Source organism: Sus scrofa, chromosome 1, assembly GCF_000003025.6.
Source record: "Sus scrofa isolate TJ Tabasco breed Duroc chromosome 1, Sscrofa11.1, whole genome shotgun sequence".
Taxonomy (NCBI): Eukaryota; Metazoa; Chordata; class Mammalia; order Artiodactyla; family Suidae; genus Sus; species Sus scrofa.
The window spans coordinates 150,796,679-150,814,447 of NC_010443.5; the positions used below are offsets into that span (position 1 = coordinate 150,796,679).

A 17,769-nucleotide genomic window follows, 5' to 3' on the forward strand; every position below is an offset into this window, starting at 1 on the left:
ACAGATTTACACTTTAATGAAATATTTAAATTTTAAGATCAATTTCCTCAAATAATTTTTAGAGTAAAATAATGATCTTTTAAATAATTTTGGCTACTATATTTATGTGTTGAATTACTTAGAAAATTTTGTAGAATTTTTTTAGAACTTTTTAGATCAATATTGTCTTTAGTCAAAGTGTAGGTCTGCCGGGGATCTTGGGACAAAAATCAAAGAAGCAAAGTCCTTGTAATTTTTGGTAGGATCCTTGGGGTTAATAGATATTGGTCTCATTGATTCTGGCTTCACAGCCATTCTAATTTATGTCTATCAATGAAAATAAACAATGCATGTTTGCTATGAAAACAGAAAATTATTATTCCAAATGATTAGTCATTGAACTAACAGAACCACAAACCTGAGGCTGTGGTGGTACATTTATGCTTGGCTTTGGTGGTTATTTACTGCAAGTCCTCCTTTGGGGAGTTGCCGTGTTCAATAATGAAACCAAACATGCATAGTACCTTTAACAGAGCAGTGAATCCATACTAACTACTGTTGCAGATGTGGATGCATTGGCTGTAGGAAAAAACCCTAGGCCACACGTCCAAGTTCTAGTAATAATCAGAGTGCAGACCCCAGAGAAATATATCCTACTTATTAACTAGAGCCATGTCTAATTGCAAACAATGAATAAATCATTAGGTAGCTGACCCAAGGCAGACATCATCACAGTAGCAAAACATATAATAATTTCTTGGCATCAGCAAAACGAATAAATCACCATGTGGTGCATGTGCTCTGTGAGGAAAGAAATGGTCTCTGTGATGGAATACAATTTTCTCATGAAGATGGTTCTCTTTTCATAAGAGCATGCTTTTTGGAAGAGTAGAGATATGCAATTTTAGCAGAGAGATTGAGGGAATCTAATAAATGTGAGTGGGATTAGATAGTGAATAGAATTTATTGTATTAGAAAAAAGATTAAGCTATATCTTAATAATAATACTGGATATTTTGACTGATAACTAAGTCACATTGGAACATAAACTTTTGGAAGCAGATATTGATTTTTCAAAAAAAAATAGGAAGATGATAAAGGAGATGAAGAGAAGATGCACAAATCTATTTCTGGCCTCAAATCTGGTCAGTATTTTTCAAATAAAATGACATCTTCTCTAATTGCATAGTCCAAGGGCCATTTTATGTTTAAAGTATGGTGACAGGAAAAGTTGTTCCGTTTATTCTGGGAAAAGCAAAACAAAATATTCATTTTAAGAAATAATTCTAATAGCCAAATATCTTTTTAAAAATTTTCTTTTTCTGTAATTAGAATCCCACCATTAAAAATGATACTCAACAGCAATCTATATATTTTTCAATCCAGTTTTTGAAGTCTTTGAAACCTGACTCAGATGCTGACTCATAATTGCTATCTCTGATGTTTTAGATATTTTCTTCTTTCAAGTTCATTAAGAAAAGTTCAGCAGTTCCTTAGAAATTAAACTCATTGTTAGAATTTAATGAGAAGATGGCATTTCATATCCTTTTTAGTGCTTAAAGAAGTTTTGTTCTGATATCTAGTGGACAGGTATTTTTTAAGGACCCGCAAGATGGCGCCTGTTGTTCTAAGCCCTGGTGATAAAGCAGTGGACAGAACAATTCCTTTGCCTCTCATTCTTATGAGGAACAAAACGATGTACAAGGGAGTTAATTTAAAAAGAGGAACTCAAATCTGAATAAATACTGTGGAAAAACACAATGTGGGGTAACGTGATGGAGAAGAATGGGGGACATTTTGCCCCAGGGTTGTAGCGGGTGATACTGCAGCTAAGGAGGATGCCGGGTAAAGATTTGGGGTAAGTAAAGGGGTACTGAGGAGTTTGGAATTTGACCTCACTTTATTGGGAAGGTTTTGGAGTGTTCCCCCCCCGGGGGGGGGGTATCTGGTTTTATTTTTATTTTTTTGCTTTTTAGGGCCGAACCTGCGGCACATGGAGATAACCAGGCTAGCAGCCGAATTAGGGCTGTAGCTGCTGGCCTACACCACAGCCCTAGCAACGAGGGATCTAAGCTGCATCTGAAACCGACACCACCGCTCACGGCACTGTGGATGCTCAACCCACTGAGCAAGGTTAGGGATCGAACCTACGTCCTCATGGATGCTAGTCAGATTTGTTAACCTCTGAGATACAACGGGAACTCCAAGGTTTTGGAGTGTTTTAAAAGCTGCGAATCTCCACTGTTGTACACTTAAATGTCCAAGGCTTCTCTGGCTGCTGTGTCCATGGATCCGTGTAGGAGACCATTTGGAGAAAGATGACTTAGTCGTAGTGATGGAGACTTGGAGATGTTACCAGGAGCTTGGAGCTGAGACAGAGCTGAAAACTGTACAGAGTAGTTTGGTGTGGGTGTATGGGCAGAAGGGACTCACGGATGAGCCTGATCTTTAGCCTGACCAGCTCCTTATTAATGTCAGGAAGGTGGTGAGGGGGAGGATTGAGGCTGGGAAGTAATTAAGAGAAATAGGATGATAACTGCTTTCTGTAAGCCCATCTGGTCCTATTCCATTTGAGATGGTGACTAGAATGCAAAATGAAGGAGTTCCAGGAGTTCCCGTCGTGGCACAGGGGAAATGAATCCAACTAGAAACCATAAGGTTGTGGGTTCGGTCCCTGGCCTTGCTCAATGGGTTAAGGATCCAGCGTTGCTGTGAGGTGTGGTGTAGGTTGCAGACGCGCTCGGATCCCTTGTTGCTGTGTCTCTGGTGAAGGCCGGCAGCTACAGCTCCGATTAGACCCCTAGCCTGGGAACCTCCATATGCTGCCCTTTAAAAAAAAAAAAAAGAAACCCAAAAGAAAAACAAAGTGAAGGAGTTCTGGTTGTGGCTCAGAGGAAAGGAATCTGATTAGTATCCATGAGGATGCAGGTTCTTTCCCTGGCCTCACTCAGTGACTTAAGGATCCAGTGTTGCTGTGAGCTGTGGTGTAGGTAGCAGACTTGGCTCAGATCCTGCATTGCTGTGGTTGTGGCATAGGCCAGTGGCTACAACTCCAATTCGACTCTTAGCCTGGTAACCTCCATATGTCATGGGTGTGGCCCTAAAAAGACAAAAAGAAAAAAAATGCTAAGTGAAGATGTCCCATAGGGATGTGGTGGCACAGGGCCAAGTCTGAATCTCAGAAGTCAGAGCTGGAAGTGTGAGCCCATGACAGAATGCAGGTAGCCTGACTCTGACCAAGATCCCCCAGGAGATGGCTGTGGGTGCAGAAAGGAAGGGACCTACAGTGGCCTCAGGAGCCTAGCTCCAGGGGTCTGTAGAATCCAGTCAAGGGCTTGAGAGGGGGTTCCTGTTGTGGCTCAGCTGTTAACAAACCCAACTAGGATCCATGAGGATATGGGTTCGATCCCTGACCTTGCTCAGTGGGTTAAGGATCCGGCATTGCTGTGAGCTGTGGTGTAAGTCACAGACAAGGCTCGGATCCCACCTTGCTATGGCTGTGGTGTAGGTAGGCAGCTATATTTCCGATTAGTCCTCTAGCCTGTGAACTTCCATATGCTGCAGCTGCGGCCCTAAAAAGCAAAAAAAAAAAAAAAAAAAAAAAAAAAAAAAAAACCAAAAAACAAAAAAAACCCCAAAAAACAAAAAACAAAAAAATGATTGTTGAGGGAGTTCCCATTGTGGTTCAGTGGTTAATGAACCTGAGTGGATTCCATGAGGACGCAGGTTTGATCTCTGGCCTTGCTCAGTGGGTTAAGGATCAGGCATTGCCATGAACTGTGGTGCAAGTTGCAGATGAGGCTTGGACCCCGCATTGCTGCGGCTGTGGCTGTGGCTGTGGCTGTGGCATAGGCCAGCAGCTATAGCTCCATTTAGACCCCTAGCCTGGGAACCTCCATATGCCATGGGTGTGGCCCTAAAAAGCAAACAAAACAAAACAAAACAAAAAAATAACACCAAAAAAAATGATTATTGAGTAAAAGTGCTGGAACTTTTAAGTATGCCAGATTTTGCTAATTAATTAGAATTCATTACCTAAATATATAATGTAGGTACATATCACATTTACATCATTATAATAATTTTACGCTTTGTTTCTATCTCTCAGGCAAAGAAGTGGTAGACTCTAGAGCATCTTGAGTGTCAGAAAATTTGAATAAGTCGGTGTCTTCAACAATGATAAAAGCTGAGTTCAAGAAATGAAGCAAGGACATGTAAATGTACCCCAGCTACTTCCTTGTCCTGATGCTTCTCCACACATTTTTGTGACCATTTCCAAAGTTATGATTGGGAAAATAAGAATAAAAAAGAGCAGACGTAGAGGACTCAAAGATGGTGTGTGTGTGTGTGTGTGTGTGTGTGTCTGTTTCGACACAGGCCAGCACATAGCTGAGGGAGCTTTTGCCAACCCTGAAGTTAAAGAAGTTAAAAGAAAAGAATTTGAGGGAAGCAAGAAGCAAGGAGAATGCCCCCACTCTGCCGGAAGTGAAACAGGATTTGGGTTGGGGGCTGGGAGACTTGGGGTAAAGCGTATGACCATGAGCCACAAGCAGTTTTTAGATGATATAATGATTTTTAAAGAAAAATAGGATTGAGCATAATTTCTCTTTCCAGATTTTCTTGATGAAATATGATGTCATTTGATTTTGAACTGATCTACCAATGACCATTTTATTAATTGTAAAGCATAGGTATTTGAAATATCAATGTTTCAGAGAAAAATATGCCAGTTTTTATTTCCATTTTGTTTTAATTTTTCCTGAGTAGTATTTCGTGGATTTCTGGAACTGCAAAGAAAGGGGGTGGATGAGGAAAGAAATCACGCTAATAAAATGGAACTTTAGTGGAGGTAGCATTAAAGAGTAATCATAAATTAAATACCTTCTAATTATAGAATTGGAACAATGTTTATCAAATGTGACAGGGTACTGAAAACTGATGATACCTCTATGATTATACTTATAACATTATATGTTTAGTGATTATTATTTGTTCAAGATAATATATTTTGATTGTGTGGCTGCCCTTCTTTCTCATCCTCCTTTAGCTAACTAAAATATGCCAAAAATCCATTTAGTTATCTCCCGATAAAGCTTTTATTCCTTAGGAATCAGCAATATATAAAGGTTGTTTGCCTCAGATGCATTCATGTTTTAAGCATCAAGGACTGAAATGCTATTTCACCAAAGAATAGTGCATGCTCATCACCTAGTGGTAAGAATAGGAACATAGGAGGATTTACAAAAAGAGAAGATTTCCAAAGGAAAGCAATGAATTCAGGGAAATACTGAGCTCATTGAGTATCTTCAAATATAACGAAATTTAAATAGTAAGTATTAGGTGAAAACTATTATTATTATTATTATTTGCTTTTTATGGCCTCACTCTTGGCATATAGAAGTTCCCAGGCTAGGGGATAAATCAGAGCTGCAGCTGCCAGGCTACACCACAGCCACAGCAACGTGGATCTTGAGCTATACCATAGCTCAAGAAAATGTGGGATCCCCAACCCATCGAGTGAGGCCAGGGATCAAATCCACATCCTCAGGAATACCAGCTGGGTTACCCCTGAGCCACAATGGGGACTCCAAAGACTATTCTTTTACTGGTTAAAATTTGAAAGAGAAAACAGACTTTTTTTTTGGATTAATATTTGGCTTTTTTTCCTGAAATTTATCAGATTTTCCCTGTTATAAAAAGTGACTATACTTGTGTGTGTGTGTGTGTACACACACACACAAACTTATATATATGTAGATGGAAAATTTTCCAACAAAAACTAAATATAACTTGTAAGTATCCTAGAAATAATAATTGCTAACATTTCGGCTTGATATTTCCAGTAAATTTTTCCATATGTATGCTTGCAAATGAGGCCTTATAATTTAAAACAATGTGTATCCTTATTTTTCACCCAAGTTTATATCTTAATAATTCCCATACTCTTCTATGACCTCTTAAGAATTAAGAATACTATCACGATAATGATTTTGAACACCAGGGCAACACTTGCCAAGCTGTTATATTTGATTTTTTCTGTTGCATATTAAGTAGTATGTGAATACATCAGAGCCATTTGGATTAAACAAAGTTAAATGGGCTTTCAGGCATACAACTTCTCTGAAAGGGCACTGAGTCATGAGAAGGTAACACAAAGGAACAAACTATATTTCTCAGTCTTAGTACTCTGTGACACACATCTTCCTTGCCAGAGCAAAATATTGTGTTAAATTTTGTGTTTCCCAAGAATTTGCAATGAAATATTTGAATAACTCTTCATTTGAGATACTTTAAATTGAAATTTAAAGGACCTTTAGGTAATCTCAAAATCTGCATCTGTGTATTGTGTTTCTCTGTACCAAAAATTCTATTAGTACACTTGTAGGACAAATGTCACTTTTATCCAAACCTTGATTTCATAGGGTCACTAGAGACTTCCGAACACTTCTGAATTTGTATTGGAACCAAAAGACCAAGATTTGTTCTCTTCTACACACTGCCTGCCTTGGTTTTCCAGAATGGGGCCTGAATATCTCTCTTTATAATTTGGTGTTAGAAAATTTGCATGTTATCTTGATGACCTTGTTATTCTGCGAATGATGGAATTTCACAGATAGCTTATACATCTAAACCTTTCTCCTGTAATGTATAACAAACTCATGGTACAATCTCCATTTGTAAATTCTATTCTATTTCTTTTTTTAGAATTGAACTTTAGAGCTATTTTGCACTGGGCAGGAATGTAGCAAAGGAATATACCCCCCAGAGTACTGAAATAACCTAGTCAGGAGGTCTTAGTCTTAGGAAAGTCCCAGGAACGTTTTAGAAAGGTGTGTTTATTGTGTACTTGATATAAAAATAGAGACTGGTTGTAGACTATTTTTTTCTTTTTATATGTAAGTAGTTCAGCAAGGTAGAATCAAAGAGCTTGGACTCCAGTGTATTATTGTTGACTTTGTTTTCACATTCAAATGTATTACTGAGCTTATATAATGGCTTTTAGGAGAGCAAGAGGATAAAAACCTTAATTTCTGAAAGTGGTAATGTTAATTTTTTGTATGGTCATGGAGCTACTTTGTGTAATATCAGAATTAATTTAAAACCACTTTTTGAACTGCAGAATGCAGTTGTCCATTTAGCCCTTGGGATTGAATTTTTGTGAAATTACATGGTGTGCTAGGCTAGGAGGAAGATATGTTAGGAAAATTATTAAAGTAAGCATTTCCCAGTAATTTTTGAGGAAATTATATTTCATTATGCATTAATTTATTTTCCAGTTTCTTTCAATGGATATAAACTGGAATGTCACAGAGGTGGTACACACAGGTAGGATAGGACACAGTGGTGTGACATGGCCACCAGCATCTATTTAACTCTTGGTTGGTTGGTCTCAAGGAAGTACTGATTGTTAAATATGTTAAATATTATTCCCGGATATAATATCTTATAGACCTATGTAGTAAGCCCATTTAATTATGTTATTTTCATTATAATAGAATTAAAGAATAACTATCTGCTGTTTGGTGACATGAGAAAACAAACCGTTCTGTGTTATAATTCAGCTTTTTAAATGGCATTTACTGGCATTCCCACTGTGGCACAGCAGGTTAATGATCTGGTGTTGCTGCAGCTGTGGCTCAAGATTCGATCCCTGGCCTGGGAACTTAACGTATGCCGAGGATGTGGCCAAAAAACAACAAAAAAAACACATTTATTGCACACTCTTCTGTGTGAAATGTTATGCTTTGTTCAAACATATTTGCATTCTCATTTAGTCTTAACAAGAGGTCTGTAAATGGCCATCCTCACTACACATTAAGAAATATAAGTCTCGGAGACAGGATTAAGATGGCGAAATAGAAGGACTGGAGCGCAACTTCTCTCCTAAAAACAAGAAAATTCACAACTAAACACTGAGCAATCTCCACCCAAATGGACCGGAAACCTTAAAAAAGATACCCTACTCCAGAAGAAAAAGAGGAGGCCACATCAAGAGGTAGGAGAGGCAATTTCGTGATATAAACAACCCCATACCTCCTGGGTGGGAAGCTCCACAGACTGAAAACTAACTGGTTCACAGAGACTCACCTACAGGAGTGAGAGTTCTGAGCCCCACATCAAACCCTCATTTGCGGGGATCTGGCACTGGGAGAAAGAGCCCTGGAGCATCTGGCATTGAAGGCCAGTGGGGCTTGTGCACAGGAGCTCCACAGGACTGGAGGAAATGAAGACCCCATTCTTAAAAGGTGCACACAGATTTTCACGTGCACTGGGTCCCAGGGCAAAGCAAAGTCTCCATAGGAATCTGGGTCAAACCTGATTACAGTTCTTGGAGGACCTCCTGGGAAAAGAGGGGTGAACGTGGCTTGTTGTGAGGGAAGGACATTGAAGGCAAAGCTCTTGGGAATATTTAGCAGCTGCCTTTCTCTGGAGGTGGCCATTTTGGGAAAATCTGTCCCCACCCATCAGTCAGCACTGAGAAGCCCCAGGGCAAAGAACAATCCAGGTGGGATCACAGCCCCACCCCTCAGTAAACAGGCTACCTAAAGACCCTCAGGCACACAGCTGCCTCTAATCCCAACCAGAGACTAAGCCCCACCCACCAGAGGGATTAGAATCAGCTCCACCTACTAGTGGGCAGGCATCAGCCCCTCCCATCAGGAAGCCTACACCAAGCCCCCATACTGACTTCAGCTACAAGGGGGGCAGATATCAGAAGTAAGAGAGGCTACAACTACAACTCTATTATCTGTAAGAAGGTCACCACACCAAAAACCTATAAAAATGAAAAGACAGAGAACTATAACTCAGATGAGGGAGAAAGGAAAATCAGCTAAGTGATGAGGAGATTCTCAGCATCCAGGAAAAAGACCTTAGATTATTGATGCTAAGGATGATGCAAGACATTGGAAATAAACTGGAGGCAAAGATGGATAACTTACAGCAAACACAGAGCAAAGAGATACAAGATATAAAACTTAAAGAAGAGATGCAAAATACAATAACTGAAATAAAAAATTCACTAGAAGCAGCTAACAGCAGAATACAGGAGGCAGAAGAATGAATAAGCAAGGTGGAGGACAGATTAGTGGAAATTACGGATGCAGAACAGAAAAGAGAAAAAAGACTGAAAACAAATGAAGAGAGTCTCAGAGAACTCTGGGACAATGTGAGACGCAGCAACATCCGTATTATAGGGGTGCCAGAAGGAGAAGAGAGAGAGAAGGGGACAGAAAAAATATTCCAAGAGATAATAGCTGAAAACTTCCCTAACATGGAAAAGAAACCACTCACTCAAATCCAGGAAGCACATAACGTACCATATAGAATAAACCCAAGGAGGAATGCACCGAGACACATATTAATTAAACTGACCAAAATTAAAGACAAAGAGAAAATCTTGAAAGCAGCTAGGGAAAAGAAACAAGTAATGTACAAGGGAACCCCAATAAGGTTATCGGCAGATTTTCAGCAGAAACTGCAGGCCAGAAGGGAGTGGCATGATATACTTAACATGATGAAAGGAAAAAACCTCCAGCCAAGATTATTTTACCCAGCAAGGCTTTCATTCAGATTTGAAGGAGAAATCAAAACCTTTACAGATAAGCAAAAGAAGAGAGAATTCAGCAACACTAAACCAGCCTTACAGCAAATACTAAAGGAACTTCTCTAGGCAGAAAAGAAAAGACAGCAACAGGAAACAAAAATGCCACAAATGACAAGGCTCTCCAGTAAAGGTATATATACAATAAAGATACAAAATCATCCATGCACAATTATACCACCAAAATCAGAAATCATGAGAAGAGGTGGGTACAAATGCAGGACACTGTGGATGAACTTGCAATTAAGAGAACAACATCTTAAAACAATCTCATATAGATATATACTCTTATATCAAAACTTCAGAATAACTGCAAACCAAAAATCTACAACTGATACACAAACAAGGAATCTGGAGAAGAAATATATCTCATAGTAAATAAGTGCATAATCCACCATAAAGGAGGTCATTTGACATCATTCTTGGAATGCTGAAGTCTTCTTACATCTGATTCTGATTTCCCCTCCATCAAAGAATTTATGATAATTATAATTAAATAATGCAACTGTATAATTAAATAATACAGTTCTACAATTGTATTTTAATAACAATTTCTCTCCATGGTACAATGTAAGGTCTATGATGTCTTGTTTATCACATCACCTAGAATGGTTTAATGCCTATATTGGAGAATTGATAAGATGTAGCAAATTGTGAGGACATATTTATATGGTTACACTGTTTTTTTAACCAATTTATGCATTTTGTATTTCACTTAATTTCAGAGGGTATATTATTTTTGTTATTCTTACCAGTTAAGTTATTCTTTTTATTATGCTATATAAAATATTTAATGGTATATAAGGCTTTCTTCCTTATAAATTTTAGTTGCAAAATAAAACAATTTTAATATAATGCTAATATTTAAAGAAAAATTGAGATGTAATAGATAATACTAAATAGTAAGGATGAAAGCCATACAAAATGGGATAAAGTATACAATAAATTTCCTATTTGTCTCAGCATATTTTCCATTCCACTTCTCCAGAGGGAGTCACTTAATCTCTTTCTGAAGATCCATGATATAATAATCTGTGTGAATGTAATTTTGTTTAAATGTATGTATTTTATTCTGTAAAAAAAGTAAAAAATTTCAATTCCAAAAAAAAAGAAATATGTCTCTAACTTTTATATCATATATCTCCTAACTTAGACCCATTACATAGATGTAAACTAAAACAAATTAAGACAAACTTAAACAAAATTAATTTTTGTTCAAGGGGTATAAGTTGGGATACATTTGTTTCTTAGCCACTGCAAGATTTGCCTGTTTGTTTTTATTTCTTTGTTGTTTGCACAACAATTCTGTAAATGTTAGCAAAGGTAAGGAAGAAAAGATGGAGTAATATCCAGAATAATAAATTTTTCTTTTTTTTAAGTGAGGATGATTCCAGTTAACTCACATTTCTGCATAATTATGTGATATCGAGTAATGTGTCAGGAATGTGATTTATTTTTTTTTATTTTTTTGTCTTTCAGTACTTTATTTTATTTTATTTTATTTTAATTTTTTTATTTTCCCACTGTACAGCAAGGGGATCAGGTTATCCTTACATGTATACATTACAATTACATTTTTCCCCCCACCCTAGGAATGTGATTTATTGACAGTCCTGGATCACCTGTTCCATTCCCAATCAAACCACCAATATTTAATGATAACTGATATTCATACATCGATTGGTACTTTATATTTTTGCAACAATTATGCAGCAGAAACAGAAAATTATATTTAGAGAATTTGGAATTCAAGTCTCAAGTGCTCTAACATACTGTTCTACTTCATTCAGATTATAATGTCATTTTTATTTCTATATTTAACTTTTAAAAACAAACCCGTCCTACTTAATAGTAATTGTAATACTTTTTCCAAACTCATTCGGGAAGGTCAGTAAATACTTATGCTCTTTTAAAGGTATACTTTACTTAATGGATTAACTGTACTTTCAAAACCACTGCAATATATCAGGTAGTAAGTGTTTTTATATTTTTGACTAAAGCGTTTTGCAGCTGCTCTAACCTCTGTGCAGAAAACTCCTTTTTGTTCTGTGTACACATTTTGACAACATTCATTATCTGCTTAACAGACCGTATCAGTTCTGCAAAATGGTTGACTACAGAAATTCAAATTTAGTTCCTTACTGAAAAGCAGATTTTTGCAATAATATAGTGGATCATTAAATTTTACATTCTAAAAGCTTTACACCACGTTGAAAGCAGGAGCTCAATAAAATGTTAAGCATGATGCTTTTCGAAATGACTCTTGCATCTGCATCTTTTCTACTCTTTAATACTTTGTTTTTCAAAATGACAATTACATCTTTTTTACTCTTTATCCAGGGACTTAAAGGCAAACCAAGCAGAGAGAAAAAGAAACTCTCTTCTGGGAATTAGGGCTGGAGGGGAGGAGCAAGGAGGGTCAAAGGGACCCCAGGTCCAAGTGACCCTGGTCTTTGCCATACTTTTGGTTTTTAACACCTGAGCATTTAAAAAAAAATGATTCCTCTAGGAAAGTTACCTTATGCAAAGCATTTTCCTAACCATTTTGATTAATACAGGAAATACATTTAAGAAGATAACTTTCTTTTTTTTTTTTTTTAAAAAAAAGACCCTATAGTATGTCCTTTCGAAGGTGAGAAATTATGACATGACTGAACTGTTTAGATGATATTGATCATTGACAAAACTTTACTGATTAAACACTGCAAATTATGTGTTTTGTGTCTAACATCTTTTTCTAGAATGCATATCTTTAAAAAGTTTGAAAGTAACTGTACTTTCAAAACAGTTAATCTGAAAAAAAAAACTAATAGCACATTTTATGAGATACGTGGGATGATTACAAAGGTTAAAAAAATTACCTGAAAGCACTATCTATAAACTAGATAGCACTATTCTGAGTATAATATTACTCTGATAATGAAGGAAATTGATTTTTTTATAATATTAAAGTCAAATCTGACATTATACCCTGCTATACTATAGACTCATCATGAATGCCCATATGTCTATAGTCAAATTGTATAATCATTCGAGTTCTTATTTTGCCTCCTAGTGCTTTAAACGTGCATTGTAATCTGGAGCTCATGGATCATTGTACCTAATGTTACTAGAATGTGTGAAATATATGCAAAGTAGGCTAATTTCATCACCGTATGTATGGTAAATCATCACTGTATGATGAGAATATTTTTCTTATGTTGTTCAGGATAAATTTTCTCTTGTTCTGAATTTCCATGACATTCTTTGCTTCTTTCATATACTTAAATAATGTTATAGGGTGTTGTTTTACATATGCCTTCCAAAGTAATTTGTAAACATATACTTTCCAAAAATATTTCAACATTTCCATTAAACTGATTTGCGTGCACAGTACAATTAAACCTATCCAAACAATTTCAGTGTAAAGCATATTGTTGTGCACGTGCTAGGCACATAAGTTTTGTTAAATGAACACACGAAGTTAAAAGCAAAGAGGAAGAATGCATATGGATAATGGACTTCATTTTATGATGGAAAACCTCCCGTGCCAGTTTTATAAGTTGAGCACATCTAGAAGAATGCCAGCTCTGCTAGTGACACAAGAAATAATTACCATGACGGCAACATTTCTGAGAATGGAATGTCGGTTCTACCATTGATCTCAATTTGATGGCAAATTATCATACTAATCTTTTTGCTTTTAGATTTTTAATGCGAGTGATTTATAACTAAGCATCAGTTAAAATTTTTTTTCTTCATCTTCCTCTTCTTCTTTTTAGCTCCCTGTGAAGGCAATACATTCTTCTGCCACAGTAACATGTGTATTAACAATACCTTGGTGTGCAATGGACTCCAGAACTGCGTGTACCCTTGGGATGAAAATCATTGTAAAGGTAAAGATTAGTCCCCCAAATCTGCAAAATCCCTCTACCTATAGTTTGGGAAGGCATGTATCCAATGTATCAGGCAGTCTTAAAAATAGACTATTTATAGGCTTTTATGAACTTCTTGTATGTGTTATAATTGACCTGTAAGCCTTTTTCTTTGCCTTTACTCATCCTGTAACCAGAAGTTTTGCAATCATTACTACACAGTGGACTATCTTTTACACTTGAGTCCTTATTGATGAATGGCCTTATTGGAGCCTGCAGGACCACGGACAGGGCAATGGAGCTTCTCCTGCAACACAGGTTTCCCATCAGAAGTCCCTTCACCTGTGACTATACCCCTCACATAATGCCAATCTGTCCTCATGGAACATTGTGCACATGTTCGAGAGATGAAGTGTAGCAAAGGAACATCAGGGCTTTCCAGTACCTTAAAACATTTACCTCAACTTCAGTTTTCCTTCCTCTCCAATGATACTAACTTCCGATGTCCCAGCTTCCTTCTCTAGCATGTACACAAAGATATTTTACACAGAAAGCAACCCTAAGCTTGGTTATGAATGTTGTGAGTTTGGGTTAAGTTCAAAGTGCCACATATCTCCTTTTGTTCAGATCCAATATTAACCAATTTGTAAAGGCAAAAAACAAACAACAAACAAACAAAAAACACATAAATCTTCATGCTTAAAGTCCAGTATCCTCAATTAAAATACCCTCTGTGGATAGAAACAGAGAGGCACTGCCACAGTATTCATGGTTGATAGAGTCAATACAAAAAGCAGATCCAGTACTAACCTTTTTGAGGTAGGATGTGGGCAATGAACCATGCTGTGTCCTAGGCACCACTTTGGAATGAAATGTTTTCATGAAGCACTGTTTATATATAGTGAAGTGCTGTTTATATACAGCACTGTTAGTGATTAGTCTTTTTAAAATTTTTTGCTATAGTTGATTTACAGAGTTATCTCAACTTCTGCTCTGCAGCAAAGTGCCCCAGTTTTATATATATATATATATATATATTCTTTCTCTCATATTATCTTCTATCATGTTCTCTCACAAGTAGTTGGGTACAGTTCCCTGTGCTCTTAGTACCTAAAGTGGATTTATTCCCATGGTTCTTATAGCCTACTTCTCTCCATGAACAAAATATCTGCCCAATGGCTCTGGATGGTGGGGGCAGGGACAGTGGCTGCCTTCTCAGAGTAAGACCCTTGCTTTCTGAAGAAAGCACTGAGCAAGGATGGTGACCCCTAGTTCTCAGGTTTCCTCTACAGGGATCTCCTCTCCATGAATGAGCTGGGGCAAGTGTGATTGGAGCCCTGTATTCTCAACCTGCTGTGCCTGGTATAGACCTTCTGTCCTACCAGTGGGGCCTGGGAGGAGGAGAGGAGCCCCCAACATTTGAGCTACTCCTGCCTGGAATAGAGCACTCTGGAGTACAGACCTGGGAGTGGAAAGGGCACTGAGAAATGTGGGCAGATCACCCTTCCCAGGGAGGTATTGTAGCTGTAGACTGGCAGCTATAGAGACAGGGGACTCATGTTGCCTGAAACCTCCCTGAGCAGAGTTTCCATCAAGAGGAACTGAGGGTGGGGGAGCTCAAAGGCACAGACTCTCCTTGTTCCTAAAGATTTTCTTGAATAAATATACCTCCATTTGCTGTGTGCCATTAGGACAATTTCCAGAAACTTTAAATGCTTTTTTCCAAAATTTTGACCATAACTGATTGTTTCACTGGGCAAAAGACCTACAGAAGCCCTCATGTCAATATTTCAGAAGTATCTGTCTTAAAGCATAATATCTTCTGATATCAGAATATTGTTACTTTGACTTGAGTGATGCACATCCAGAATAAATTCAAAACAACACGGGTACATCCATGTTCCCAATAGTGGAGTTTGTGGGGGTTTTTTATACCAATAAGAAGAAAAAGAATTTACTGTTTTTAATCTTGCCAGTTGATTCCCTAATGTCATGCTAAAGGTTTTATTAGACCTTCTCTAAAACTCATATTCACATTTAAAATAGGGATGCTGAGCAATGGGAGAGCTGTTTCTAAGACTAGAATATAGGGCCTTTGTGAAGAGTGAAGCTTTTTGTTTTTGTTTTAAGAGCTGCTTATGTTTACGATGGTAAACATTTTATACTGAGCCTATGACATTTTAAAGTTCTCAGCATAGCCTTTGACTGCCATATTAATGTGTGGTGGGTTGTTTCTGTTTTGTTTGTTGTTTTTACTCTCCTCAACCTGTAGAGAAGAGGAAAGCCAGCCTGCTGGACCAGCTGACCAACACCAGTGGGACTGTCATTGGCGTGACTTCCTGCATTGTGATCATCCTTATTATCATTTCTGTCATTGTGCAGATCAAACAGCCTCGTAAAAAATATGTTCAAAGGAAATCGGACTTTGACCAGACAGTTTTCCAGGAGGTGTTTGAACCTCCTCATTATGAGTTATGCACCCTCAGAGGGACAGGAGCTACAGCTGACTTTGCAGATGTGGCCGATGACTTTGAAAACTACCATAAACTGAGGAGGTCCTCTTCCAAATGCATTCATGACCATCACTGTGGATCACAGCTGTCCAGTGCGAAAGGCAGCCGCAGCAACCTCAGCACAAGAGACGCGTCTGTCTTGACCGAGATGCCCCCACAGCCCGTTAAACCTCTCATCCCGCCCATGAACAGAAGAAATATCCTCGTCATGAAACACAACTACTCCCAAGATGCTGCAGATGCCTGTGACATAGACGAGATTGAGGAGGTGCCCACCACGAGTCACAGGCTGTCACGACACGACAAAGCCGCCCAGCGGTCAGTATCTATAGATTTTTTGATGACACCTATAACCTGAGGACTGAAATGCTTCCAGAATATTGCCTTCTATTTTGTCTTCATATTTCATTCAGTTTCTCTTTTGAGTAATGATTTAAGGCATAGTATTTCAACTTTTGCCTCTTCTTTTCCCTTTTCCGTGCTATCCATACTTTTCCTAAATCCCATTTATGTACATATGCGTATGTGTGTGAGCACACACAGACCAAAGAGATTTCACTTGTTTCTACACATACATATTTATTTCTATAAGAATTTTAATTTATATGACAAGTTTATATCACTCATTTGCTTCCAGTGGTCATCAATATTGCTCCAAATCTATATTTATATATTTTATGATATGAAATGATATTTGAAAACAATTGCCTTACCAAGATGGTTAACCCATCTAGTTGAATAATTTTAATGTAAAAATAACATATTTTGCAATATAGTGTATTATATTTTTGGTATGAAAATTAAAATTTTTTTTTCCACATATCACCTAATACTTATATTACAAATTGCATATGATAGCATGGTATGCCAAAACTAAAATTTGAATGTAGCAAGGATTAGTAGAAACATTTTTCCTTTTAATATGAAGACAATATTATCTATATTGTATATTAGCCCTAAAATTAGTAAAACACTTTAAGAAAGAAAATTTAAATAGAAAAAAAATATTTTAAATCCCCAGATCCAATCTACTTACGTTTTGTTTTGCATGTTTAATAGCATTTAGTTTATTTCATAAATGTACATACTTCCTCAATGCATTATATGTCCTCAAAACCTAAAATATTTTAATTGATTTAACATTTTTGCATGCTGATGGAAAAAAATCTGTTTCCACAGTTTTATGAATTTTTAGGAATGCTTTTAAGTAAATATTTGTGTGAATATTTATTTTTTGTGAAAATATTACTTTGTTGAATGAAATAGCCATAACATTCCAGGTTCTGCCTCATTGGGTCTCTAAGCAAACATGAATCTGAATACAACACAACTAGGGTCTAAAAAGAAAATTCAAGGTAAGCAAATGCCATTGGTTCCTTCTCCCACTTTGTTGTATTCTGTTTTGTTTTGTTTTGTTGCAATTGTCTTGTAGTTTTTTAGGGAATGTGCTATTTATTCATTATTTCTTGAGATACGTGTTTCATAACATTTCACAATTAGAAATACCCTGGATTCAATGCTGATGGAAGGATGTTCTTAGTAGATGTAAAATAAATGTTAATACTCTTCCCATCAAGCATTGTACTGCAATGTTATTAAGAGGATGTTAAGTTAAATTTTATGTGTTTTAAGGTAAAAATTGAAATTTAATTAAAAATTAATTAAAAATTACTAAACTCTTAAAAGAAATTCCAGAAGAAACCCAAGGTTTTCATCATTAAAAAACTGAATACTGTCTAAATATAACTGAAGTCAGTATATAAAACTGGTAATAATTGTATTGATTTAATGTGGCAACATTCAACTCAGAACTCCTACA

The 17,769-nt window shown here is 36.9% G+C and overlaps 1 protein-coding gene across 7 annotated transcripts in view; it reads left to right on the forward strand.

Moving 5' to 3' along the window:
- NETO1 (neuropilin and tolloid like 1) overlaps positions 1 to 17,769 on the forward strand; it is a 110,141-nt gene that overhangs the window by 85,193 nt on the left and 7,179 nt on the right. For 6 of the 7 annotated variants that reach the window (XM_021099202.1, XM_021099199.1, XM_021099205.1 and 3 more), the window contains exons 8-10: positions 13,345 to 13,458; positions 15,710 to 16,268; positions 17,231 to 17,305. In XM_021099202.1, coding sequence (XP_020954861.1) covers positions 13,345 to 13,458; positions 15,710 to 16,268; positions 17,231 to 17,291 — 734 coding nt within the window. In that variant the 3' untranslated portion in view covers positions 17,292 to 17,305. Of the gene's footprint in view, positions 1 to 13,344; positions 13,459 to 15,709; positions 16,269 to 17,230; positions 17,306 to 17,769 lie in introns of those variants that run through there. The other variant, XM_021099220.1, reaches the window with a different exon arrangement.